The sequence below is a fragment of the Phyllostomus discolor genome, chromosome X, assembly GCF_004126475.2.
Source record: "Phyllostomus discolor isolate MPI-MPIP mPhyDis1 chromosome X, mPhyDis1.pri.v3, whole genome shotgun sequence".
NCBI lineage: Eukaryota > Metazoa > Chordata > Mammalia > Chiroptera > Phyllostomidae > Phyllostomus > Phyllostomus discolor.
Window position 1 is genome coordinate 80239145 of NC_050198.1, and position 12080 is coordinate 80251224.

At 34.5% G+C, this 12080-nt stretch overlaps 1 protein-coding gene across 5 annotated transcripts in view; it reads right to left on the reverse strand.

The window, feature by feature from the left end:
- Positions 1-12080, reverse strand: part of ZNF280C (zinc finger protein 280C) — a 74469-nt gene that overhangs the window by 20521 nt on the left and 41868 nt on the right. For all 5 annotated transcript variants that reach the window (XM_028522589.2, XM_036017009.1, XM_036017011.1 and 2 more), the window contains 4 exons: positions 10951-11171; positions 7600-7757; positions 6823-6923; positions 5903-6049 (listed from right to left, as the gene is read on the reverse strand). In XM_028522589.2, the coding sequence (XP_028378390.1) occupies positions 5903-6049; positions 6823-6923; positions 7600-7757; positions 10951-11171 (627 nt within the window). The remainder of the gene's footprint in view (positions 1-5902; positions 6050-6822; positions 6924-7599; positions 7758-10950; positions 11172-12080) is intronic.

The window sequence follows — 12080 nt, forward strand, 5'->3', positions numbered from 1 at the left end:
ACACCAAAAAATTTTAGCCAAACTCTCTCATGAAAGTTATGGAGAAATGGTTGTATAAAGCAGTGCTGCCCAATAGGACATTCTAGACTGATAATGATCTACAAGTGCACTGTCCAATTTGGTAGCCACTAGCCACATCTGGTTATTGAGCACTTAAAATGTGGAAAGTCCAACAGAAGACTTAAATTTTGATTTAAATAGACACATATGGCTAGTGGATCAGCTGAACAGCTGATTCCAATCTACTGCTTGAGAACCCCTCAACTGCGTTCCCTCTTAAACCCAGTCCTGTTATTATTTTACCAATGGGAAATAGGACCCAAGAGATACCTAAGTGATTTGCTTATAGCTAGTGATTTCTACTATAAATTATATATTATCAATTTCAATCTTTATGTATATGCTTTCATTAATTAAAGTTATATTTTATGTTTATATGTAAATTTAAAACATACAGATACAAAATAACTTTTTCTCTAAAGCTGTATCTCTCTAGGCCCATCACTATTTACATTTGAAACGAATAATCATTTAGGAAAAGCAAACAAGGTAAGGTATATGAAAGTACCTAAGTTTCTGGTGCATAGCATGAATATTATAAATAAAAATTCTTTACACATTTCAAAACAATATATAAATATAAAGTGTTTGTATTACTAGTTTAGTATAATTTTATGACTTTAATTTTTTCCTTTTATTGACTCTAGAGAGAGGGGATGGAAGGGAGAAAGAGAGGTAGAGAAACATCAATGTGAGGGAGAAACATTGATTGGTTGCCTCTTGCAGCGCCCTGACTGGAGATCAGCCCCACAACTCAGGCATGTGCTCTGACAGGGAATTGAACCTGTGATCTTTTGATTTTCAGGACAATGGCGAACCAACTGAGTCACTCGCCAGGGCTCGTTTTAAGACTATTTTAGAAGTAAGGTGCATTGGATCATACCATAGGTACAGGCAATATAAACAGATTCACCTATATGTGCTCAAAAGAGAGAAAGAGTGGGGGAAAGTCTCAAACAAACAAATCAGCAAAATAAAACCAGAGGCATGGAAACAAGGAACAGAATGACAGAGACCACAGGGAAGGTGGAGGGGGATGAAGGGGGAAAGAAGGGGAAAGGTCTGATGAATGAGCACGTATGAATGACCCATGGGTATGGATAACATTGTGGGGATTGACTGTGGGAGGGGGAGGGCGGATGGGGCAGAGGAGAGCAACAGGGAAAATTGGGACAAATGTAATAGAACAACAATAAAAAACAGCAAGATAAAATGAAAGATAGAAAGTTCCCGAGTATAGTTCTCAGAATTTTTTTCCCTCTACTTGTACTTATACCCACCTCATCCAGTTTCGTGATTTAAAATTATCACCCATCCAACTGTCTCCTCAATGTCATTACTTGTTATCTAACAGGCATTTCAAATCAACATGGTCAAAACTGAACTCTAGATTACCCCCCAGCCACCCTGCAAAAAAAAAAAAAAAATCTGTCCCCTCCTAGTTTTTCCAATCTCAGAATATGGGAACACCATTCTTATTTATAGCTGTTTGGGACAAAAGAACTTGGTCATTCTTAACTCTTTCTTTCACACCTCATATCCAACCTATTAAGAAAACCTGTCAGCTCTGCTTTCAAAAACAATCTTTTCACTTTTCATCCCCCCCATCCACTGCCACCATACCAGTCCAAGCAACTCATCTGGACTCTTGCAATAGCCTCCTATCTTCCCCTTGTTTCCATTTTTTCCTCCCAACAGTCTAACTCTCTCCATAGCTGCCAGAGTAGTCTCTCACATGCTTAAACCCTCCAATGGCTTCCCATAACACTCCTAAAACCTGACTCTAGCTTATGATGCCCTACACTATCTGCCCTGTATTCTAATGCTACCACTTAATTTCCTATTATTTTTCCTCCCAGTTGTTTACTGCACTCCAGCAATACTAACTAACCTCTTTGCTGCTCCTTGAACATTTAGATACATGCTCACCTCACTGCCTACTTACTGTTCCCTCTACCAGGGGCATTTTCTCCCAGACATATACATGGCTTTCTTAATTTTTTTTTTTGGAGAGGCTCTCTTTGATCACTCCATTAAAAAAACCCCAGAAACTACTCATTTACCTCCTAAGCCCTGGCACTCCCTATATTTTCTTCCCATGGTACTCATCACCAACTGGCATACATATATTCAGATATCACATACACACTCTTCTCCACTATAATGCAAATCCTAGAAGGCACAAACTTTGTTTTGTTCATTGCTGAAAAACAGCCCCTGGCATATATTAGGCACTCAATGAATACAGGGTGGGGTAAAAGTAGGTTTACAGTTGTAAGTATGCAAAAACAGTTTATTCTTATATTATTTATTAATTATTGTATTATTTTCCATATGAAGAACTGTAAACCTACCGTTGTCCCACCCTGTATTTGATAAATAGTGAGACATACAGCAAGAGACTGACATAGAATGCACATGAAAAGCAGGCACAGTTTAACTAGTTTGAATGTCTGCCATTCCATTCCATGAGCATCTGCCCAGAGCCCTGAGATGGGAGCCCTGAGCAGATTAATCTACTGTTCCTTTAGTTGGACTCAACTCTGCATACCTATTTTACTCACGCATGCTTGCAATGTGCTAAGGACGATAAAGTACATTTTTTAATAGCATAGTTTGTTCAACCAAAGAACAGTGATCTGTTCCAGGGACAAAGAAAAGTATCTGTTGAACTTTTGACAAGTGTACTGTATCATTTGGGTGATCTGAAGGATTTTCAAGGTTAATCCTGACTACCTGTAAATGTGCCTTCAGACCTAATATCAAAGAATATGACTCTGAGATAAAAACTTTGGCCGTAAGACAAATTTTGGTCCTGCCACTTACTAAAGAATGTGACATTGGGCAAATAACTTATTTTCTACAAAGCTTTGTTCCCTCATCTATGAAATGAAAATGACCATATGCCTGTTTTGTAGAGTGGTGGTGAAGATTAAACAAGAAAATACAAGTAAAAACACTAGTAACTGTCATACAGCAAGTGATTAGTGTAAGTTAACTGCTCGTTATTATTATAAAGATCTAATGAGGCTATATAACACATCTGAAATCCTTCATCCTTTCTTAAAAGTTGTACAAGCTGTACTGTTAGCTCTAAAATCACTCAAAACATAATATATTCTTTTATAAAAAGTTACAACCACAGTCTTCAAAAAGAATAAAATTTTATCTAGACTGAACAATTCTTGTGTAAAATTGCACTAATGTCATCACAATTACAAGCTTATAATCCTGCCACGGTTTTTGAGTATTTTGTGAACAATTATACAAATTACAAATACTTTGAAGGATGCCTGGTGACCTTTCATATTAATAGAGCCTTTCCTCTATTGACTCCTGACCGCCTCCCTCTTAAGTACTTGAAACTTACAAAAAAAATGGGTACCCAAGGTGTGTAGGTAGTCCCCAAGACTACTCCCAGGTTTGATGATCTAGTACAGAGGTGTCAAATTCATTTTCACCAGGGCCCCATCAGCCTTGCGGTTGCCTTCAAAGGGCTGAGTATAATTTTAGGGCTGTATCAATGTAACTACTCCTTAACAGTTAAGCAAGAGCTCGGCACTGCTGCTGGGCAGAAACAAGGTGCCAGGCTGGATAAAACAAGGTGGAGAGATGGATTCGGCCCATGGACCTTGTGTTTGCCACCTGTGCTCTAGTAGGAGGAATTAAAAGACTTAGAAGTTGTGATACCCATAGTTCTGATTTATTACAGTGAAAGGATACAGAGAAGGATTAATAAAGGGAAAAAAGTACACGGGAGTCTGGAGGATACTGGTGCCAGTTTCCAAGTGCCTTCTCCCAATGGAGTTGCATAAGACACACTTAATCCCCTAGCAACATCTATGAAGTGTTTTTTTTTGTTTGTTTGTTTTGTTTTATTTTATTTATTTATTTTTTTGGCTAGGGAAGCTCTCTTGAGTCTAAGAGCTGAGATTTTTTCATGGGTTCAGTTGCCAAACCTTTAGATGCCCAGAAGAAAAGCAAGTGTTCACCATAATTGTATTTTTTTGCACAAATGATCTAGAAAACCTGGTACAACGTGGTTCAAGGTTGCAGGCATGTAAAACACTTCTCAGTTAATAACAAAGGTTCTAGGAGTTAGCCAAGACCAGTTATGCAAGTAGACCCTTCTGAAAATGTACATGATTTGAGCAACTCAGTCCTGCTAGGTTAACTCTTTCCTAGATACATGGCAAGTTCAGATGTACAACTTGAGGTATGGAGAGTGACCATAGATCATATAAACCACTTAAGAGACACAGTCCACATAGCAGGCCCATCCTTCTTTTTCTTACCTTTTTAAGCATATATTACTCTCTCCACACCTACATTTTACCCTGGAGTTTAGTAAAGCATGGGAGATAGAATTATGTTAAAAACTTCATAATGAAATAGAGCTTTTATCTCCTACTTCCTTTCAAAATCAAAGGTCAAAAGATTAAATATAGAGCGCCAAGACCATTGTTTCCCAAATCCTGATCCCCAAGAGATGTTAATAGGTATTGAGCAAATAAAGGTTTCAATGGTCAAATAAATTTTGGAGATAAAATATACAATACCCCTTTGCTTGGACATTTATGATTTTCAGCGTATTAAAAGCTCTGAAAAGTTTTATTTTAAAAATAAACAAAAGCCAATCATTTAATTTTATAAATCTAGCCATTTACTGAATTTTTTCCAGGAACAATTTTAGAGAAGACATCTACTAACATCTGACAGAACTTTGGTGCCAACCCAGAACAGAAAGATCTTGTCAGAGGTTCTTAAGGGTAAGGTCGCATACCAGGATAAAAAACTAAGCATGTCGGTACCATCCCAGTCATAACACAGATGGTCCTAAATGTATCTGGATATGCTAATTTTATGATTTTTTCCAATTAACAACTACAAGTTGATTTTATGATTATCAGATGACTGGAAATCGATGTTAGCAGTAGTGCTGTGACAATGTAATCAATAATATGTACTAAGCTGATCTGTGAGGAGACAAACCTTGATTGCATAATCAGATTCTGTGAATTCATGACTTCTGGTTTTGGCAAAGGTACCACTGCTTTTTCAAACACTCAAGAATAGGTTTATATCAATGTTTTCAGCCAAAATAAAGGATGGTCTAATTGTGTCAGGAAAATAGCAAGAGGCATAAAATGAGAATTCAAAGGAAACATGAAAGCAGTAATACTGGCATCTGAGAGATTACACAGCAGGACTGGCAAGTCATCCAGAAAACAAGTTATAATGTAAACATAATTCTCTGGCATAGTTCACATATCTAGAAATAAATCTCATTGCTGTTTCCTTTGTCACTGACTGCTACAAAAGACCGTTTCAAGCCACTGAAGAGAACCACGTCTTTGCATAATAAAAAATGGGCTACAAATTGGAAATAAAGTTTGAAGAGAAAAAGGAAAGAGATTATGAGCCCTAAATCTTATCTTACTCAGTTCATACTTATCCCTTTCCCTGCTCCTGATTAACTACTTTCAGAATCACTCCCATTCTTACCACTCTTAGACCCCTGGAATATCCAACTTAATATTCCACTCATATTCCATCTTCTCCTCCATTCTAGGGTTCCTATTTCTACCTGTCCTTCAGAATTTTCCCTATCCATGAGCCTCATCATCACCAGGAAACAGACAAATAAAGGAAGTGGAAATTTCACAAGTAATTCAGCATTAATTATAAATGGTATCATTTGCAACAAATTTGCTTTCCTTCTAGAACAAATCTAGCCAATGCTTTAAGTGACATGCGCACGCGCACACACACACACGCACACACACACACACACCCCTTTTCAGTAAGACAAAATAAACACATAAGAACTGCTAAATCTCACCTGATGTTTCATGTAATGATTCATGTACGGGGTTGCCATTCTACTAACTTTGAGGCAAAATGGACACAGCAAGTTCTTCGTGTTTTCATGGGATGCTCTAAAATGACTTTCTACATCAGAAAATGTTGATGATCTAAACTGGCAAACCTAGAAATATAAAGAAGGTTTAGTTTAACTTCAAAATTTATAACTGATACACAATTACATCAAAATAGCAATGATGAATCCTTTGTTCAGAGGAACATTACATTCTACTAATTCAGCTCTTCTGCCTATACGATGAAGAATCTTATTACTGTAAATAATGATAATCTTTGAAACAGAGAAGTTATCATTCAAAGTTTAAAAATATATTACTAAATGTAACTAGATTTCTTTCTTTTCAGATCTACTACCCCTTCCCCTGACTTAAAATTTCAAACTCTGATACCTCTTATCTTATAAAGTTTATCCAGCTATATAAAATGGAGTATTCTTTTCTTTGGATTTTAGATAGCATCCAGGATATGACAGAGGCAATTTATCTTTATCTTGCTATCTTATTGGGAACCAGTTCAAATTCTAGGAAAATAAAGGCCACAAAGCATTTAGTTGAGTTCCCCATAATTAACAGCATTTATTTCCCTAGCATGTCCATATTGTTCCCTACTTGGTAACTAATAAAGTCCATATGTTTGTCTTTTTCCAACAGAGTATTCTGTTTTTCTAGTATAGGGGTCAGTAAACTATGACCCACAGGCCAAATCTAACCCACCACCCACACATATGTGAATTAAACCAAGGGAGTTTCCATGACTGAAGAGGCTCTTCAATTTTAGTAACTTTTCTTTGAATAGTTAAAAAATTCAAAAAACAACATTATTTCATGGCACATGATTAATTAAATGAACACCTAAGTACATAATAAAATGTGTGTGTACCTGGCAAATATATGGCATTTCACCGGGTTTATGAGTGTCCTTCATATGTTGTAAAAGAGTATGTTCTGTTTCAAATGATAATTCACAGATTTTACAAATAGCTGAAATTGGAAAAAAAAACACATTGCACCATATTAAGGATGTATATAAATAAGAGGTTCATTTTGTACACCTATAACAATAGCAACAAGTAACAATAGTAACAGTGATGATGGTTCCAACAATTCTATAGTTGTTAACACTGTTAACACTGTTCTAAGAACTTTACTTGTATTAGCTTACTTAATAATTCCCATTCCGTCATTGAGAGTGACTGCTATTTTTATTCCCATTTTTCAGATGAGGAACCCCAGGCACAGAAAGATTAAGTAACTGGCCTAAGATCTTGCAGTTGCATTAAGAGGCAGAGATGGAATTTGAATCCAAGCCGTTTAACTCCACACTCTGATTTTAACTTTCATTGCCATTACTTTTCTTATTCAAGTATAAATCAAGACCACTGATTTCATATTTGCAAACCAGGGAATCTGGTTTTCTAATTTAGCCCCTTATACACAATGCATGAGTTATGCCCTATTTACAAAAAGAACTTCAATTTTAGTAAGTAATTGTATTGAAAAGTTTCTACAAGTTAAAACTTGTTTTCCAACTTTGCCCTCAGACTACCAAGTCTATTTCTTATTCTTATTTTTTTCTATCAGATTTCTAAAGGATTCCTCATAGTTTGGATGATGAAAATCATTAACGTTCAGGACTTCAGTGAAATTGTTAACTTACTAGAAAACTCATGAGGTGTGTGTGTGCTCTCAATGTGACACTGCAGCTGGAATGGTGTGGGATACTGACGGTAACAGTGCTGGCAGGTGGTGTGGCTTTCCCAGCTCTCACTGTTCTGCTTCTCAAGTTCTAAATGGTGTTTCATGTGGTTCATAAACCTATAAATAATTGTCAACAGGTGCAAATATTCAGATTTACAACCAACGAAAAACCTCACAAATAAGTATCTGGGCCTAAATGTTAAAACAGCAGTTGTATTACTCAAAATAATATCTCCAAGCCACAAAATCATCTAGAAAAGTATGCACTTTATGTTTTTTAAAGATTTTATTTATTTTGCACAGAGAGGGGAAGGGAGGAAGAGAGGGAGGAAAACATTGACTGGTTGCCTCTCGCATGCCCCCAACCAGCCACGTGGCCCACAGCCCAGAGTTCAACCCACTGAGCCCAACCAAACAGGGTGAAAAGTGTGCACTTTAAATAATCACTTTCATTAACTGGCTTAGTAAATCTGTTTGTACAAAATAATCTCTTTGTTTTAAAATAACCCATTAATAGTTAATATGAAATACCACTAATTTGCTAGAACTCTCCACCATTATTTCAGGTTAATTTTTTTTGTAAAGAAAAACAGCAGGCTTTTTTTCCATATATGAAATACTATTTACATTTTAAAGCAAAATACTTAAAGGAAGGAAACCCTTACCACCAAAAGCAGTTACTATAGAGTCAGGAGAGAAAACTTCTGAAGGCTTTAAATATATAAAACAGGTTTCAGCTGCTTAAAGGAAAAATTATTAGTGTTTTTATGTGTCTTGGTTTCTAAATGCATGTAATGCATTAATAAGTATTAAATTATAGCATTTTAATACTGATAATTTAATGGTACTAGTTTCCTTTTAGCAGAAATTATTCCTTTTAACTTGTGGGCTATGAACTTTTTTGTACAATGTCATCCATTTCTAGATTATACTATGTCAGGGTCCCAAAAAGGCTTCTTATAGGAAGGAAGTATGACCTTCAATGGCAGAGAGTACTATCGAAACAGGCATATCTATTTCAAAGGCTCACTGAAACTTTTTACTTAATTTCCAAGAAAAGTTAATCCATCAAAACAAGACTGTGTCAAATATTAACCGTTATTCACTATTAGTCCCTAAAGGAAGTAATGAAATGAATTGATAATGTCATCAATCTAATAGCAATCATTATGGAGGCTTTGACATTTATCTTTTCATACTTCCAAAATACTAGTTCATTTTAGAGCCACTTATGGTGCACTTTGAAACGTCTTTGTTCCTCTCATTTTAACTTTACCTCTATTCAAATTTATTTTAAAAGTTTTAGTCTTGCCTAAATACATATAAAGGGCATAAGCCACTAAACTTTCAGCTCATGACTTTAAGAAATAAAATCTATTTGTATAAAATAATCTCTTAATCAACTAGCTATCTTTCAATTATTACAATGCCCTTATCAGCAGCTCACACTGCTTAAACCCCTTACAAGGCGGTTCTCAGAATAAAATAGCCCTATATATTGGTTATACTCAATGTAGAAAAAAATACCCAACAATATGTTGATAGGGCAGAGAATAGAAATCTTGAGCTATTAGCTTCTACCATTCTCTAAAACCAACAATTTGCCATCCTAGTTTTTACTATTAAGGTAAAATATTATTTAACACATACAACAGTGTTTATTGCTCAGGTTTCATTTACTAAATAATATGTCAAAAAAGGTACAAAATTCCTAGATATTATAAAACATGGTTAGCTTAAACTTTCTAGATAGTCTGATAATGTAGAAATCTGTAACTAGTCTTTTGAAATGATAACAAAAAGAAAAATTTCTTGTTTAATATTAAATGACTAGTCTTAAGGGAAAAGCCAAAAAGCTTTTGCTAAATAAAACTTCTACTGTCATATGTATAACATTTAAGTATAATAAGGAACTTAACTGTGAACTACTTTCCATGAGTTTTACCAAAATTACTAATGTATTTTCTGATGTGTTTTACCATAAACATGGCAAAAACATGGAAGGAGGTCACAGTGTTTCAGTGTTACATCTCAAAGTACAACTTCTCTTCTGTTAAGCTACTGAAACCATTAGCAATTGGAGGCTATTAGGGCTTGATAAAAAGGAGGTAAAGAAGTGTGAAAACTCATAATATGAATAATATTTGAAAAACCTTTGGAAATTATAAAGCCCTACCCTAAACATAGTATTCATAATTTAGTTTATGCTTATATTACAGTACAGTTCAGCATTTTTCTATGTACTTCATTCTAAATCTAAAATTCATCAGAAAATAAAATAAACCCTGGGCTTACAAATGACCTACAGGATGCCTACGGATGTTACTTACATATGATGGTTATCAAGGGTAAATATTTTTAAAAGTTTACATATGTGTATGGGTCACAATATAGGTACATGTATTTCATGTAAGGGGAGAGCACTGATGCCTGCAATTTACTCTGAAAAGTATCAAAAAAATCAGATGGGTCTATGGATGAATAAATATGTAGTAATACAAGTATAGTAAAATGTTAATGGCAGAACTGAGGTGGATAAATACATACAGATGCTTTTCGTAACATTTTCAATTTTGCTGAATAGTTGAAAATTTTTATAATAAAATGTTGGAAAAACAATGTCAGGTTATATGGTATAAACAATGAAAAATACCTATCAATGTCTGGTTACTTTGTTTTTGTTACTATCTCACTTACGATGATAGATATGTAATATGTCATACAACTCAAAGGCTGTCAAGTATAAATTCCTAAAATTTAAAGCATGTATGTATAAACCTTCAAAATTCCACTGAGAATTAAATCTCTACTTTTAAAATGTACTAAACTACAAAATCAAAGCAGACATGTTTCAAAGAACTGGCCCTCCTCTAAAAAATCATTTTGTCCCACAAGGTAAATGTGCTAAAAGTTATAAATATGAATTGAAAAACTAGTGCATTAAATAAGACTATTATGAAGGAGGTCAAACTGGATTAAGTGATTCTTCTTGTGATAGAAAAAGTAAGATTGGAAAAGCAACTAAAAAATAAAAATGTCCCCTGGAACCTTCTAGTTTAATGATAAATATAAAAAATGTAATTTCCCCCTAAATTAAAATAAATTTTGTCCTTTCTTAAGTTATCTGAAAGAAATACAACTAAGTGGACCCAATTGTCAAAATCCTAAAATACAAGAAAGGACAAAGGCTTTTCAACATGATAATTACCTTTGCTCTTTGTAGAAAGTGCTAAAATGGCAACAAAATAAAGATACAGTATTATATCTGTAGCATCCCAATTTTCAAACAGAAACAGAAATATATACATACCTAATATTATTTTTAAGAACTTTCAAGCAACTGAAGCATTTAAAGGTTGTGTAAGTTTTCTGCTCATTGTCAACATCTCCTTCATGTTTTCCGTAGTAAAAGTCACTAACTAACATGATCAACTTTTCCTTCTCTGTACCAGTCTTATCTTTACTTTCAGTATTTGAAATTTCTACTTTGATCATCTCCAAAAATTTATTTACCATGTCCGGACAACAACGCTGAAAGAGAAAAACATATACACTATACTTACATCTCTTTTAAAAATTAGACCACAAAAAATTATTTTGAGTTTAAAACTAGGGCCAGTTCATGTAAAACTGTGCTTGGCACTATACCTGGAATGATATTCACCAAAATGTTGGCTTCTTTCTTTATATAGTCTAAAAAATTCAAACAATATACACCCTTTTTATCTTTATAAAGAAATAAACAAATAGAAAACCTTAAGGTCAGGGATGGCTATATATCAACTTTTTTCCTTTCAATTAAATTTTATTGATGTAAATATCTAATAATAATTTGCAAATTGGCCAAAAATCAAACATTTCATATATGTGTCAAAATATAGCTCAACATAGTAGTATTTCAGTAAAGTCTGGTTGGAACTAGACTTTGAGCACAGGTAAATTGCCATTCCCCAGACTCAAAGTACCTAGGAAATGTATGGGACCCAAGGAAAGAAGCACCAGTTGCATCTTGAAAACCTCAACACATTCTATCTAGAATGCTGAAATATCATGGAAATCTACTTCATGAATAAAATCAATGCTGCATATAAACTGACCCTAATGGTGAATACTTTCATACACGAGTTTTTTATTGCCAATGAGATAAATTGTGTATAGTAATCCCATCACTGTACACAATTTTCAGTTGTAGAATTTCCCCGTTGTTCTTTAATAACTATTTCCTAAACACACAAACTACATATACACAATGCAATCACAAAGTGAAAGACTTTAAAAAATAAGTTACAAGAAAAATTGTGACAGAATTGAGACAAGTAAAACCTATCAGACCAATTAAATCTATCCTACCAATGAATACCAATGTTTAACTCAACCACTACAAACAAGCAACCAAAACAGAACCAGAGACACTGAAATAAAGAACAAACTGACAGTAAC